The 16,907-nt window shown below is 43.1% G+C and overlaps 1 protein-coding gene and 1 long non-coding RNA gene across 3 annotated transcripts; one reads left to right on the forward strand and one right to left on the reverse strand.

The window, feature by feature from the left end:
* Positions 1-53: 53 nt before the first annotated feature.
* On the reverse strand, positions 54-12,855 carry LOC134732432 (uncharacterized). 2 transcript variants are annotated; one of them, XR_010115594.1, is made up of 3 exons: positions 6,710-12,855; positions 5,532-5,637; positions 54-4,560 (listed from the first exon to the last, which is right to left on the reverse strand). It is a non-coding gene; the product is annotated as an uncharacterized lncRNA (long non-coding RNA). The 2 variants fall into 2 exon arrangements; XR_010115593.1 differs by having other exon boundaries at positions 5,528-5,637.
* LOC129463159 (uncharacterized protein C2orf78-like) lies at positions 3,476-16,598 on the forward strand. The gene is made up of 3 exons (XM_055243724.1): positions 3,476-3,689; positions 12,855-13,604; positions 14,445-16,598. The coding sequence occupies exons 1-3, from the start codon at positions 3,593-3,595 to the stop codon at positions 16,367-16,369; spliced, it is 2,772 nt and encodes a 923-aa protein (XP_055099699.1). The 5' UTR covers positions 3,476-3,592; the 3' UTR covers positions 16,370-16,598.
* The last annotated feature ends 309 nt before the right edge of the window (positions 16,599-16,907 follow it).

Raw genomic sequence — 16,907 nt, forward strand, 5'->3', positions numbered from 1 at the left:
AATTTTGAAAGATACTACCTAATTACCCTCCAAAAATAATGTAGAAACATACATTCCCATCACAGCCAAACTTTTATTGGGTTCCTATCACATACCAGGTATCATGTTACAGGTGGACAGAATGTATTTAAGTTTTAGCAAATACAAAAAATAACTGAGAGTGGAGCTCAAGTCCAAGGTTTCCACACAGTCTCAAGCATAAAGATCTATACCCGTTAGAAAAACATTGAATTCTGCTAAAAGTGGAACTACAAAGGACAACATACCCTATAGTAGCTTTGAAAATAGAATAGAGTACTAAATTCCAGATTAAACGGTAAGTAATTATGATTGCAGACGTTTTTTTTTGAGACCCGGTTTCACTCCACCACCAGGCTGGAGTACAGTGGTCCCATCTCAGCTCACTGCAACCTCCACCTCCCGGGTTCAAGCAATTCTCCCTGCCTCAGCCTCCCGAGTAGCTGGGACTACAGGTGCGTGCCACCACTCCAAGCCAATTTTTTGTATTTTAGTAGAGACAGGGTTTCTCCATGTTTGCCAGGATCGTCTCAATCTCTTGACCTCATGATCAGCACTCCTCGACCTCCAAAAGTGCTGGGATTACAGGCTGGAGCCACCGCACCTGGCCAATGGCAGATTTTTGAAAGTAATTTTTACTTTTTAGTGTCTAATTTATGAAAGTAACTTACCTATATTTTTAGTAATCTTTGCAACCATTTTAGAGCTGGGTAAACCAAGGATGAGAAAGATCAGAGCTATTGAATAAATGAATATTAATAAAGCTAGACTGCTAGCTTTATTAACATTTTTGAGACAGTACTTTTCCAACCAGTCTTAAATACATAAACATTTACAATTCTGAAAATTTCCACATCATTTAAAATGTGTCAATATTCATAAATTGTTCATTGGAAAGACAAAAAGACAGGTTAGCAGAACATAACAAACCTACAATTAGGAACATTTAATCATTTGTTGTTGTTGTTGAGATGGAGTCTCTCTCTGTCACCCAGGCTGGAGCGCAGTGCGCGATATCCGCTCACTGCAACCTCTGCCTCCTGGTTTCAAGCAATTCTCCTGCCTCAGCCTCTTGAGTAGCTGGGACTACAGGCATGTGCCACCATGCCCGGCTAATTTTTGTATTTTTAGTAGAGACAGGGTTTCACCAAGTTGGCCAGGCTGGTCTTGAACTCCTGACTGCAAGTCATCTGCCCTCTTCGGCCTCCCAAAGTGCTGGGATGACAGGCATGAGCCCCCGTGCCCAGCCCACATTCAAATTTGACATTAAATTGTAAAATATTGTGGCCGGGCATGGTGGCTCATGCCTGTAATTCCAGCACTTTCGGTGGCCGAGGCGGGCAGATCACTTGAGGTCAGGAGTTTGAGATCAACCTGGCCAACATGGTAAAGTCCTATCTCTACTAAATATACAACAATTAGCTGGGCATGGTGGCTCATACCTGCAGTCCAGGGTACTTGAGAGGCTGAGGCAAGAGAATGGCTTGAATGTGGGAGGCAGAGGTTGCAATGAGCCAAGATTGTGCCACTGCACTCCAGCCTGGGCAACAGAGCGAGACTCTGTATCACAAAATAAATAAATAAATAAATAATACAATGTTCTTTTCGAATTTATGAAAAATTCCAATAGGTGTATAGTAGCCAAAACTACAAATGATACAAATGTCTACAGACAAGACAAGATACAAAATGTGACATAAATCTTTCAGAAGCTAGAAAAGCTGTATTGGGCTTACACTTTCATTCGCTAAAAGACACAACACTGGGGTGAGAACAAATTCAGTTAGGGTTGACACAAGAAAATCCAGACCTAGGCAGAATAGGGTTTATAGAAAGTAACCAGACATACTAATGGATAACATAAATGAGGTAATATGACATAAAACAAAACGGAAAAAGAATATTATAATTATTTTCTTCAGTGTACAGAAGTAATGGAAGTTCTGGACGAGCTACATAAAAAACATAAATTTTCTATTCTATTAATACAAAATAAGTGTGTCGAATTGTTTGTCACAGAAACCAAAAAATCCACACAAATCTCTTTTTTCCTGTACCCTCACCTTGCCTGTTTCCTATTCTCCACTAAATGCTTTAACTCTTCATTTTCCCTGGCCCTTGCACCCAAGCATGGCTGACAGGAAATCCTAAAGGCCCAAGATTCTATAGTGGCTGTTTGCAAGGGAGAGGAGGCTATCAGTAACTGCCACACTGGATCCTCTTATGTGAGAAGAAAGAAGGTATCCTGAATGCCTCTCACGTATAAAAGAGCAGGATGGCAGGGTGTCTGTGTGGCCCAAGGAGCCAGAGGTAGCAAACTGCGAGCAAAAGAATTGTGACCAAAGGCTAGAATAGGGAAGGTCTGCAGGCAGCCTTGTCTTCTACCTCTCTGGTGTTTGCCTCTCATGAGCAGAGTCCGTTTTCCAAACATCGGGACACTGAAAGAAGACTCCTGCTCTGAAAGTTGACAAGAAGGAATATCCACGAATGTAAAAATGCAAGATCAAGGCTTGGTCCAGAAACAATGCCTAAAATCAAGGGGTAAAAAAAGGGGAGCAGAAGAGAGATCCAAGTCCAACCTGGCGCAGCCCAAGAAGGTAGGATTCGAGGAGAGGAAACTAAAAGAGAAGAGCCTTGGACCACATCATCTCCTATAAGGGGCAGTCAACGAACTTTGCTGTTCAATCAAGTTACAAAAGAGGGTTCTTTAATCCCTTCCTTTGGCCCTTGAAAGCGGCAGTAGGGCAGGGCGCCGTGGCTCACCCCTGTCATCCCAGCACTTTGGGAGGCTGAGGCGGGCGGATCATGAGGTCAGGTGATCGAGACCATCCTGGCTAAAAGGGTGAAACCCTGTCTCTACTAAAAATACAAAAACTTAGTTGGCTGAAGTAGCGGGCACCTGTAGTCCCAGCTACTCAGGAGGCTGAGGCGGGAGAACGGCGAGAACCTGGGAGGTGGAGCTTGCAGTGAGCCGAGATCACGCCACTGCCCTCCAGCCTGGGTGACAGAGCGAGATTCCATCTCAAAAAAAATAAAATTAAATTAAAAAGTAGCAGCAAATTCATTAATCAGATTCACTGAAATGGTTTCAGAACAACTGTAATTGCTCAACTTAGACGTCCCTTTCCTTTCTCCCCAAGGATATCGTGTATGTACTGTATAATCATAAATGCATAATATTATATGAAACATAACGTATAAAATATAAATGTTAGTTAATTATATTAGTGAACATTTATGAGAAACATTGAGATGATCTCCCTAACATGAAAGCCTGGGGGAAAGTGGGACTATCATGTCTGTCTGGTAGATTTCACCTCCCCAGAGCTCAGCCACATAGTGCTGTTACAGCTTTCCTACCACCTCTGCCAGCCAATCCTGTCTTGTTGGGAATCTGACCTCCCTATTGGCTATCACAGACCTTTAAACTGCCTGCTTTGTGACATCATTCTCCCACCTAACCTACCGCCACCTGGTAGCATCTTGGGGCATCCTGGGTGTGGCCTGTAAATTTATATCATCGCAAGTGGCCAGTGACCAGTAATCAGTTGCCAGTGGCCTTCATACTGGACACATGCACTCGTTGGCGTCAGCCACCCAGACATCCGCTAGTATCGTCTCTTCTTCCCTTGTATCTGCAGTTGATGTTTCTTCTTCTCTGACCATGTCAGGTAAAGAAAGAAACTTTTTAAAACGGTTTTCATGAGATTTCTTTGCCCCTAAATTTAGATTTCTTTCCCCCTATAGTCCCAAACAGCTTGGAATAACAGGGAAACTATTGAAGTACAAATCTGCAGACCTCGTTTCAGTTTTGGCTTTGACATTTACTGGCTGTGTGACTTTAGATAAATTTCTTCTCTCACAAATTCTGTTTCCTCATCTGTTACATTAGGATAATAGATTGGTTATTCCCCCTGGCCCTTTTCTTTTCTAATACTGAGTCTTAAAGGGTAGACGTATAGAAAATGAAATCAGAGACTTTCTGAGAGTGCTCATTTCAACCGAAACAGAGAAAAAACCGAAGTGGCCTAGAAAACTAGCAATATATTCTGAGATGTTTCATGTGGAATGGTCTCCCTCCACTAATATTTCAACTTTCCTATTTTAAATTTAGTGATGTTTAGTGATGTTTTAAATAATATTCAGCCAGGCACAGTGGCTCACACCTGTAATCTCAGCACTTTGGGAGGCCATCTCCCTAATATTTCAACTTTACTATTTTAGGTTTAGTGATGTTTACTGATGTGTAGTGATGTTTTTAATATTCAGTTGGGCGTGGTATCCCATGCCTGCGGTCTCAATGCTTTGGGAACCTGAGGTGGGAGGATCGCTTTGGGCCTAGGATTTCCCGGGCAGTCTGGGCAACATGGCAAGACCCCATCTCTACAAAAACTTTTTAAAACTCAGTCAGGGTTGGGGGTATGCCAGCTACTCAGGAGGCTGAGGTGGGAGGATCAGAGGACTGCTTGAGCCCAGGAGGTTGAGGCTGCAGTGAGTCATGTTCATACCACTGGACTTCAGCCTGGGTGACAAAGTGAGAATCTCTCACAAACAAACAAAGAAAAGTAATATTCACGTTTTGGACATTCCTATCTAAACTAGGTGGAAAGAGAAAATGGAGAGTTCTGGATTATAAAGAGGCTGGTATTCTAGGGTAAGGAATTTGGTATTTTAATTAAAGCAGAAAGACAGGGTCCCCTCCTCTTCCCCTTGGGATATGCCAAGGAGAATGACAAAACGACTTTAAAAGAAAAAAATATATTTTAAATTTAAAAAAAAAAAAAGCAGGAGGACAACAGAGTGAAATCTATTCAGAGTAGGGCAAAATGAAGTTGGTTTTAGCAAATGCTTAGATGAATGGACTAGGAAGGAAACAAGCTACAATACACATCCCTAGGAAAAGCAGCTTATCAGAAGTCATATTCAGTCACTTTTTTCTGCTGCCTTTTTGAACATAGATGACACTTGACAGTTTTTAATATAAACATTTCAGAAATATGTTTTAGAGGCCGGGCACGGTGGCTTACGCCTGTAATCCCAGCACTGTGGGAGGCCGAGGTGGGCTGATCACCTGAGGTCAGGAGTGTGAACAAGCCTGACCAACATGGAGAAACCCCATCTCTACTAAAAATACAATATGAGCTGGGCGGTGGTGGCACATGCCTGTAATCCCAGCTACTTGGGAGGCTGAAGCAGGAGAATCACTTGAACCCGGGAGGCGAAGGGTGCGGTGAGCCAAGATTGCACCATTGCACTCCAGCCTGGGCAATAAGAGCGAAACTCCGCTTCAAAAAGAAAAAAAAAGGAAGAAAGAAATATGTTTTAGAAATGATGCTTCCAGGCAGGGTGCGGTGGCTCACGCCTGGAATCACGGCACTTTGCGAGGCTGAGGCAGGCAGACTGCCTGAGGTCAGGAGTTGGAGACCAGCCTAGGCAACATGGTGAAACCCCATTTCTACTAAAAATATAAGAATTAGCTGGGTGTGGCGGCATGCACCTGTAATCCTACCTACTTGGGAGGCTCAGGCATGAGAATTGCTTGAACCGGGGAGGCGCATGATGCAGTGAGCCGAGATCGTGCCACTGCCCTTCAGCCTCAGCGACAGAGCGAGACTCCATCTAAAAACAAACAAACAGATGATCAATGCAGGTATCTCTAAAAGCTTACCACCAAGGAAAATGATTATATCCATAGATTTCCTCCACCAAACCGGCTTAGTCCACACGTAAATCATTAGCAACTCAGCCCTAACTCATTTCATCACAGTTACAAGAGAAGTTAGTGAGAAAACCACTAACTAGGAAAATGAAAACCAAAGCAAGCCAGGTCAACTTGGGCTCACTGCAGACATCTCTTCCTTATGCTTGGGCACACAGCACAACTCACAACAGTGCCTTTTTCACAGACCCCTCTTTCATTTCCTCCACAAAACCCATCAGGTCACTTTAGTTCATGATGTTTCAAAATAAACAACCATCACGAGAAAAACATGCAGTATGTCTTACAATGTTGTATTCCTTAAAAATATGACAAGGAAAAAACATGTAGAAAAATCAGGGCATTTAAAAGCAATCTACAGGCCGGGTACGGTGGCTCACACCTGTAATCCCAGCACTTTGTGAGGCTGAGGCAGAAGATCACCTGAGGTCAGGAGTTTGAGACCAGCCTGGCCAACATGGTGAAACATTGTCCTCACTGAAAATACAAAAATTAGCCAGGGATGGTGGCAGGCGCCCGTAATCCCAGCTACTGGGGAGGCTGAGGCAGGAGAATCACTTGGACCCGGGAGGCAGAGTTTGCAGTGAGCCGAGATCGTGCCACTGCACTCCAGCCTGGGCAAAAGAGTGAAATTCTGTCTCACTCTTATAAATGAAATAAAATTAATAAAACAAAAGCAATTTACATTCTACAGACATACTAGCGAATGACATAAATGAGCTAATATGGCCTAAAACAAAATGGAAAAAATACATTATGATTATTTTCTTCAGTGTACAGAAGTCATGGAAGTGCTGGACTATCTAGCTACATAAAAAATATTGGGCCGGGCACAGTGGCTCACGCCTGTAATCCCAGCACTTGGGGAGGCCGAGGCAGGCAGATCACAAGGTCAGGAGACCATCCTGGCTAACACGGTGAAACCCTGTCTCTACTAAAAATACAAAAATTTAGCCGGGCATGGTGGAGTACCTGTAATCCCAGGTACTCGGGAGGCTGAGGCAGGAGAATGGCGTGAACCTGGGAAGCGAAGCTTGAAGTGAGCAGAGATCGGCCACTGCCCTGCAGCCTGGGCGACAGAGAGAGACTCTCTCTCAAAAAAAAAAAAAAAAAAAGAAAGAAAGAAAAAAATTTAATTGTCTATTCTGTTAATACAAAATAGGTATGTCCAATTGTTTGTTACAGAAACCAAAAAATCCACACAAATCTCTTTTTTCCTATACCCTCACCTTGCCGGTTTCCTATTCTCCACTAAATGCTTTAACTCTTCATTTTCCCTGGCCCTTGCACCCAAGCATGGCTGACAGGAAATCCTAAAGGCCCAAGATTCTATAGTGGCTGTTTGCAAGGGAGAGGAGGCTATCAGTAACTGCCACACTGGATCCTCTTATGTGAGAAGAAAGAAGGTATCCTGAATGCCTCTCACGTATAAAAGAGTAGGATGGCAGGGTGTCTGTGTGGCCCAAGGAGCCAGAGGTAGCAAACTTTGGGCAAAAGAATTGTGACCGAAGGCTAGAAGAGGGAAGGTCTGCAGGCAGCCTTGTCTTCTACCTCTCTGAGGTTTGCTTCTCATGAGCAGAGTCTGTTTTCCAAACATCGGGACACTGAAAGAAGACTCCTGCTCTGAAAGTTGACAAGAAGGAATATCCATGAATGTAAAAATGCAAGATCAAGGCTTGGTCCAGAAACAATGCCTAAAATCAAGGGGTAAAAAAAGGAGAGCAGAAGAGAGATCCAAGTCCAACCTGGCCCAGCCCAAGAAGGTAGGATTCGAGGAGAGGAAACTAAAAGAGAAGAGCCTTGGACCACATCATCTCCTATAAGGGGCAGTCAACGAACTTTGCTGTTCAACCAAGTTACAAAAGAGGGTTCTTTAATCCCTTCCTTTGGCCCTTGAAAGCGGCAGTAGGGCCAGGCGCGGTGGCTCACCCCTGTAATCCCAGCACTTTGGGAGGCTGAGGCGGGCGGATCACGAGGTCAGGTGATCGAGATCATCCTGGCTAAAAGGGTGAAACCGTCTCTACTAAAAATACAAAAACTTAGCTGGCTGAAGTAGCGGGCAACTGTAGTCCCAGCTACTCAGGAGGCTGAGGCGGGAGAATGGCGTGAACCTGGGAGGTGGAGCTTGCAGTGAGCCAAGATCACGCCACTGCCCTCCAGGCTGGGTGACAGAGCAAGATTCCATCTCAAAAAACATTAAATTAAATTAAAAAGCAGCAGCAAATTCATTAATCAGATTCACTGAAATGGTTTCAGAACAACTATAATTGCTCAACTTAGACGTCCCTTTCCTTTCTCCCCAAGGATATCATGTATGTACTGTATAATCATAAATGCATACTATTATATAATATGAAACATAACGTATAAAATATAAATGTTAGTTAATTATATTAGTGAACATTTATGAGAAACATTGAGATGATCTCCCTAACATGAGAGCCTGGGGGAAAGTGGGACTATCATGTCTGTCTGGTAGATTTCACCTCCCCAGAGGTGCTGTTACAGCTTTCCTACCACCTCTGCCAGCCAATCCTGTCTCATTGGGAATCTGACTTCCCTATTGGCTATCGCAGAACTTTAAACCGACCACCTCTGCCAGCCAATCCTGTCTTGTTGAGAATCGGACCTCCCTATTGGCTATCGCAGACCTTTAAACTGCCTGCTTTGTGACATCATTCTCCCACCTAACCTACCGCCACCTGGTAGAATCTTGGGGCTTCCTGGGTGTGGCCTGTAAGTTTGTATCATCGCAAGTGGCCAGTGACCAGTAATCAGTTACCAGTGGCCTTCATACTGGACACATGCACTCGTTGGCGTCAGCCACCCAGACATCCGCTAGTATCGTCTCTTCTTCCCTTGTATCTGCAGTTGTTTCTTCTTCTCTGACCATGTCAGGTAAAGAAAGAAACTTTTTAAAACGGTTTTCATGAGATTTCTTTGCCCCTAAATTTAGATTTCTTTCCCCCTATAGTCCCAAACAGCTTGGAATAACAGGGAAACTATTGAAGTAGAAATCTGCAGACCTCGTTTCAGTTTTGGCTTTGACATTTACTGGCTGTGTGACTTTAGATAACTTTTCTTCTCTCACAAATTCTGTTTCCTCATCTGTTACATTAGGATAAGAGATTGGTTATTCCCCCTGGCCCTTTTCTTTTCTAATACTGAGTCTTAAAGGGTAGACGTACAGAAAATGAAATCAGAGACTTTCTGAGAGTGTTCATTTCAACCGAAACAGAGAAAAAACCGAAGTGGCCTAGAAAACTAGCAATATATTCTGAGATGTTTCATGTGGAATGGTCTCCCTCCACTAATATTTCAACTTTCCCATTTTAAATTTAGTGATGTTTAGTGATGTTTTAAATAATATTCAGCCAGGCACAGTGGCTCACACCTGTAATCTCAGCACTTTGGGAGGCCATCTCCCTCACTAATATTTCAACTTTACTATTTTAAATTTAGTGACGTTTACTGATGTGTAGTGATGTTTTTAATATTCAGTTGGGCGTGGTATCCCATGCCTGCGGTCTCAATGCTTTGGGAACCTGAGGTGGGAGGATCGCTTTGGGCCTAGGATTTCCCGGGCAGTCTGGGCGACATGGCAAGACCCCATCTCTACAAAAACTTTTTAAAACTCAGCCAGGGTTGGGGGTATGTCTGCTACTCAGGAGGCTGAGGTGGGAGGATCAGAGGACTGCTTGAGCCCAGGAGGTTGAGGCTGCAGTGAGTTGTGTTCACACCAGTGGACTTCAGCCTGAGTGACAAAGTGAAACCCTGTCACAAACAAACAAACAAAGGAAAGTAATATTCACGTTTTGGACATTCCTATCTAAACTAGGTGGAAAGAGAAAATGGAGAGTACTGGGTCATAAGGAGGCAGGTATTCTAGAGTAAGGAATTTGGTAGTTTAATTAAAGCAGAAAACAGGATCCCCTCCTCTTCCCTTGGGATATGCCCTGGAGAATGACAAAATGATTTTAAAAGAAAAAAATATATTTTAAATTTGAAAAAAAAAGAAGCATAAGGAAAAAAAGAAGCATAAGGACAACAGAGTGAAATCTATGCAGAGTAGGGCAAATGAAGTTGGTTTTAGCAAATGCTTAGATCGATGGACTAGGAAGGAAACAGGCTAGAATACAGTATCCCTAGGAAAAGCAGCTTATCAGAAGTCACATGCAGTTACTTTTTTCTGTTGCCTTTTTCAACATAGATGACACTTGACAGTTTTTAACATAAACATTTTAGAAATATGCTTTAGAGGCCAGGCAAGATGACTCACACCTGTAATCCCAGCACTTTGGGAGGCCGAGGTGAGCTGATCACCTGAGGTCATTTCGAGACCAGCCTGACCAACATGGAGAAACCCTGTCTCTACTAAAAATACAAAATTAGCCGGGCATGTTGGCACCTGCCTGTAATCCCAGCTACTTGGGAGGCTGAGGCAGGAGAACCATTTGAACCTGGGAGATGTAGGTTGCAGTGAGCCTAGATCATGCCATTGCACTCCAGCATGGGCAACAAGAGCAAAACTCTGTCTCAAAAAGAATATATATATATATATAAATATACATGTATATTTATATATAAAATATACATGTATATTAATATATATATATGTTTTAGAAATGATGCCTCCAGGCCGAGCTCGGTGGCTCACACCTATAATCCCAGCACTTTGGGAGGCTGAGGTGGGTGGATCACCTGAGGTCAGGAGTTCGAGATCAGACTGGCCAACATGGTGAAACCCCATCTCTACTAAAAATACAAAAATTAGCTGGGTGTGGTGACAGGCGCCTGTAATCCCAGCTACTCAGGAGGCTTAGGGAGGAGAATCTCTGGAATCTGGGAGGCAGAGGTTGCAGTGAGCCGAGATCTTGCCACTGCACTCCAGTCTGTATGACAGAGCAAGACTCCATCTCAAAAGAAAAGAAAAGAAATGATGCTTCCTACAAACAAGAAACTAATAAGTGGTTACCTAGAGAGCTGCAGGACATGTAGTTTGCAGTGTCCTGTTTCTAATTTTGAAATTATATGGATGTTTCTCCTATTAACAATAAAATTAAGTTTTCTGAAAAAAGAATATCGTTATTTGCATCAGAAGAACAATACCTTTGTGTGAAAAGTAGATTTCAAGTAAAAGCTGCTTTTTTATCTTAATACTTTCTTCCAAAAACAGAGTACATACTGATTTACAATGGGCTGCTTTTAGACCTAAGAATAAAAAGTCAAGCCACATATCAGCCACATATCTCTAATTCCATATCTATCTAAGCCAAATTTTCTGGAGTCCTTTGAATTTTCCTACATTCAAAACATTTTTCAATTGGATTCTTGCGTTTTTTCTTAAGCTATGGGGATGTCACTTTCCTGGATGTTGGAGACGATTATAATCTAGGTTTTGAGGATAAATATTAAAGCTCTCATGATACTTTTTAAGGGTTCTTTTCTGCTTGTTATGTGGCTATAATAATTTAAATATTATACTAGGATTAATACCTGTCATTTGCTGTGTAATATTCATAGAAATATGAATGAGCATAATAATGGAATTCATTTACAGTTATTTTTCGCATTCTATTTTGTACCAGTTTTTATTGAAATATGTAACCACATATATTATGGCTATTTTACATTCACATTTACTGCAGTTTTCTGCTTGTTACACACTTTTTGCTGATACAGTTTCTCTGTCTATATATGTTGGTTAGAAATTCACTCTATTCTGGGCTGTTTCTTCGTTAATAGTATTCACTAGGAAAGAGTAGATACTATTCAGTTTCCTAATGTTGCATGTATGGTAACAGCTTTAGTTAGTAATTTGCTATGTTTTGATGCTAGCTACATATCCCAATTTTCATTAATATCTATATATTGTTTTAGTTCCATGATTTTATGCTTTAATTATTTTGTCTGTTTTTTCAGAACTTACTATGTCTTCCTCATTATAAGTCATATGTAATCTATCACTTTTATTCATGTATGAATTATCACTGTTATTATTTTGTAACTTCTTTATAGACAAGCAGCCTGAAGCTCAGAGTTTAACTAGACTTTTTCTTTCAAACAGCATTTCTTGGCCGGGCGTTGTGGCTCACGCCTGTAATCCCAGCACTTTGGGAGACCGAGGCAGGCAGATAATCTGATGTCAGGAGTTCGAGACCAGCCTGGTAAACATGGCAAAACCCCGTCTCTATTAAAAATGCAAAAAATTAGCCAGGCAGAGTGGCATGCGCCTATAATCCCAGCTACTCAGGAGGCTGAGGCATGAGAATTGCTTGAGCCCAGGAGGCGGAGGTTGCAGTGAGCTGAGATCAAGCCACTGCACTCCAGCCTGAGTGACAGAGTAAGACTCTGTCTCAATAAAATAAAATTTAAAAAAAGAAAAAAATGCATTTCTATCAGGTAGTTATTTTGACTTATGATAAAAAGCCACGCTTGAAGAGGGCAAAGCATGACCTTTTAGATTTACCAATGGCCTAGGTTAAATATAAATTCTAGGACATATCATAAGACCTGCAGAAGCAAAATGTGACACTAAGGATTATAAAGGTAATAGCTGTACTATATTCCAGTAGACCAAAAAAATGCCGTATTAAAAGTTCTAAGTTCCTGGTTTCTGGTCTATGCTCAGAGAAAAGACTCCTGGCAAGGAAGTCAGGTTCTGTAACCTGGTAATGATATTAACATAATGGTAAAACTTAAACAGGTCAATCTGACCTCTCAGACTCATAAAATGAAATGTTAGAACTTCTCTAAGGACCTCCTAGTTCTAAACTGCTCCAATTCTAGGAAATAGTTTGAGTCTATACTAGCCCAGATTCAAGGGATAGATAGAGAAGGGAGAAGGTTGCTTCTAGCCTAGGAAATAATATACGAAACCAGACCACTTGGGTCTTCACATCTGTGTCCAAGTTGGACACAAAGACAGTTCATCAGAAGAGGACCAAACTGCTTCAGCACTCGAGGCCATCATAAACTGTTTGGCTTTTGGTATCTCAGTGAGTATCGGTATTAAAGGCTTCCTGATTGCAACAACCTTAAGATAATGCTGTTCTTCAAATAAGGTGAGAATTTTTCAATCTCATCGGTTTTTTCATCTCTCTCTTGTTTCCTACAGAAGATTTCCAAAATACATCTTTACCTGGAACTGCAAATTCTCTGCAGCTCTCTCTTCCTGTGGTGAACAATGCAGCTTTCTTAACAAGAAGCATCTCCAACTTCTCCAGAGCCTCTGCTCCAGCCATCGGCTCAGCATGGCTACAGCCATCAGCCTCTGGCACCCCCTTCCAGCCACTCATGGGCAGTGCCTACCTTTACCAACATACTAGCACAACTATGTTGTCTGGGGTTACTGGCCAGAGCCATATCTGTACTTCAGCTGCCTCTTATCCAGGTGTTTTTGAGTGCGATAGTATAGCAAGCACAGTAAAGAAGTCATCCTCACTCAGGGACTTCACCGTGACTGCCATTGATCAGAACACAGCTGTCTCTTCCATGTCTATGACAGCCCAGTATGGTAAAACTTCAGATACCAATACTGTGGTCCTTCTGTATCCATCACTATCTGCCAGCCTTGTTCAGGGGACACTAACTCAAATTCCAAATCAGCAGGGCCATAACCTGTCACTTCCCTACCAGATAGGAAGCCAGGTCTATTACCATAATCAAGGCACAATGGGGTCTCCACTATCCTGCCTGCAATCCTATGGCTCTGTGTCATACACAGGATATAGGGCTTCTGCCCATCAACCAGAAATGGTGATGGTGCTCAAGGAGGTTCAGCCCACAAATGTCCTACCACCAGCCTCTACTTCTGGGATGTATTACTCTGTGTCTGCTCAACCCATCACAGAAACCGGCGTTCAAGGTGAGTACAAACATCAAGAAAGGAGAGGAATAATGTCAGCACTGAAAAGGAGGGTCAAATCTGTAGCTGAGTGGTGAGTCCATGGATAGGTAGAATTTAAGTCCTGAGACTTCAACCACTATTCTTGGGCAGTGCTCTCCGTTTTCAGACTCTATATAAGAACACCTTATAAGTGGGGAAGTGGAACACTATAATGGCCATCTATGCTACATGTAAGAGAGTCGCAAGAGCATACTGACGGATACACTTTTTAGTGCCCTGGCTGATCACTTCCCCTGCACTACCACGCTGTAATGTCTTTCCTTAATCTGTTACTTTAGTCTCTTTGGAAGGCACTTCAGAACTCTTATTTTGGCAGTGACATTTTGATTTTCCTTAACTTACAATAGGATTTAAGACCTTGTGTTCAGAGATCCTCTCCAAAACAAACAGGCTCAGAATCTGTGCTTGCTTATCTATTTCATGAGGAAGGGCTCCACTCTCTACCCTAGTCCATGGTGTAAAGTGTTCTTATTCTCTCAGGAGAGTGGAGAGAATTGAAAGGACCCTGTAAGAATGTGAGGCTTTATAAAACATCTCCTATTTTAAAAATCACTTTCACTTTTTGACTTACAACAACCCTATGAAATACAAAGAAAACCAAGAAACAATCACATCAAATGATAACCAGTAAGAGAACAGTCACTGTCAGTCTCCTAATACAGGGTCTTGTCCATGGTCCTTAAGAAGACCCAGTAGAAATGCCTTGCCCATTTTGGAAAGGTATCCGATTGCTGCATTGGTGTACAGGGGGAGCATATCACTTACCAGGGACTGACTTCTTCCTTGATTCCTTTGTAGTGATGGAAACTTCCCTGGGGATGGATACTTCCCTGAGATTGCAATCTCCAAGCCAGACATTTTGTCTGCCACAAACTCCAGAATTCTCCAAGTCCTTCAGTAGCAGAAATACCCAGACACTTGAGAGTAACCCATCACCTGAGCTTGTGGACATTTCAATTATAACTCCAGTCCAGAGTCCTACTAATCTCTTGACACTGTCTCCAGCTCCAAGCCAGGAAAAAAATGAGAATGAGAATTTTGACGAGATTAAAACCAACCTTTCAAAGCCTCTAGATGTCTACCAGATCCTAATAGGAAATCAAGATCCTCCACTACCTCTTTTAGAAATCCCCGATAGTCACCCGCTTCTGGGCTGCATTGATCCTCTTGGCCAAGAGGACCAGCCTGGTTCTGAAAATGCCAATCTGAGAAATAACAGCCTGAGTCTTGAGGACCAAGGGATATTTGAAAATGGGATTGAGTCTAGCAGTGATTTGGCAGACATCACTACATGGGTGGAGAATACTTATCTCCCCCCGATCTTCAGTTCCTTACAAGATCTTGACCAACCCGAAGTTCCCTCGGCAAAGAAAGCCAAAGATACCAGTGCCATCAAGGTAAATCAGGCGCAGGAAAAGTCATATGTCATAAAGGGTCACTCTGATCAAGTCAGGAAGAACAAGCATAAAGCTTCCGAGCCTATCCAGGGTGCTCCCAAGGCCAAAATCCAGCCAAAGAACCCAGAGTTCCCATTAGAGGGAGAAGTGGTTGTTTGCAGTGCTACAGTCAGTGACAACACTTCTGTGAACAAGGCCAAGCATTCTAGCAACAAACCTCACAAAGCTGCATCCAGCAGGATCAGCAAAACTAAGAGCCATGGGCAGGGAGAGACCAAAGAGAACAGAAAGAACAGCTCCAAGAAATCTGAAGAGAGTAAGCAGTCAGGGAACAAAGTCAAGGTAGAAGAGAAGCAAACCATTCCCCATAGGAAACGGAAGAAAAATCAACCTCAGCTTAGCCAAGAGACCTTTAAAAAGCCCCGAAGCTCCCTAGGCACGCACCTGCTAGAGTCCGTGCAAGTTTTCCATGCACTCGGGAAAAAGATCGATAAGAAAACTGGATTCTCTTCCTCCAGGATCCCGGGAAGCTCAAGCAACACCCAAAACCGCCAGCCATTCCCAGCTCTCAAACCATGGCTGGATACCCGACGTGAGGGTAAAGGCCCGGAGAAACTTCAGGTCAAGGCCCAGAAACTAGATGGTAGTGCTGAAAAAGAGTGTCCATCTCCATCCCATTCTGAGTTGCCACCACCTGGGAAGGTCAAGTTGATACCTTTGCCCTTTCTGACCCTGGACAAACCTCAAGCTCAACCTGTTTCTCGGCGGCCAAACCGTCTGGCCTCACGTAGGCCTGCTGTGGCTTACCGTGCTCAACCTGATTCTACTAACTCAGCTAAATCAACTGCAGTCAATCCATCCCAACCAGCTCCTACCAACATATCTTTGACAGGTCCTGCCACACCGGCTCAGCCAATTTCAACCAAAGCAACCCAACCCAGTTCAGCCAACCCTACCCAGCCTACTGTCCCTCAATCTGCTGCTTCTAGGCCATCACCCTACAAAACATCATCTTGTTCTTCTCTGCAGCGGGAGCCTGTTTCCACTGCTGTGACCAGTCTCTGGTCACTGCCCAAGCCTCAAAATCGATTTCTAATCCAAGACTTCAGCCTCCAGCCCCGTCCATGGAGGAAATCCACTGTTCCTGAGCCAGTAATGTCAATGCCCATCACAGAAGAGCAGAGGCCAGAGCGTGAGGCCATGAAGAGAAAGGCTCAACAAGAGCGTGAGAATGCTGCCAAATACACCTCTTTGGGGAAGGTGCAGTTTCTCGTTGAAAGAGAAAGAGATATGGAAATTGCTCAATACTATGGCTACACAATCTAAGAGCTGAGATTGTTGGTTTTATTTTGGATACCGCTGGTTTTCCACATACATAGATAGATACTAATTTATTTATTCTGATATATTTTTAAAACATAATAAAGAAATGTAATAGAATTAATAGATAAGTAATAAAAAGGCCTTTTGAGTTTTGAGATGCTGTTGACTATGGGTTTTCTTTGGTGGGGGTGGGGATCAAAGGCTGCATTAGAAAGAAGGAACTATAGCCGGGCGTGGTGGCTCATGCCTATAATCCCAACACTTTGGGAGGCCGAGGTGGGTGGATCACCTGAGGTCAGTAGTTGGAGACCAGCCTGGCCAACATGGTGAAACTACAAATACAAACTAAACAACTAAAAATACAAAAAATTAGCTGGGTGTAGTGGCGGGTACCTGTAATCCCAGCTCCTCAGGAGGCTGAGGCAGGAGAATCGCTCGAACCCGGGAGGTGGAGCTCGAACCGAGCCGAGATCCTGCCACTGCACTCCAGCCTGGACAACAGAGTGACACTCTGTCTCAAAAAAAAAGGAACTAAAAGTTG

This window comes from Symphalangus syndactylus, chromosome 14 (genome assembly GCF_028878055.3).
Source record: "Symphalangus syndactylus isolate Jambi chromosome 14, NHGRI_mSymSyn1-v2.1_pri, whole genome shotgun sequence".
In the NCBI taxonomy this organism is placed as follows: domain Eukaryota; kingdom Metazoa; phylum Chordata; class Mammalia; order Primates; family Hylobatidae; genus Symphalangus; species Symphalangus syndactylus.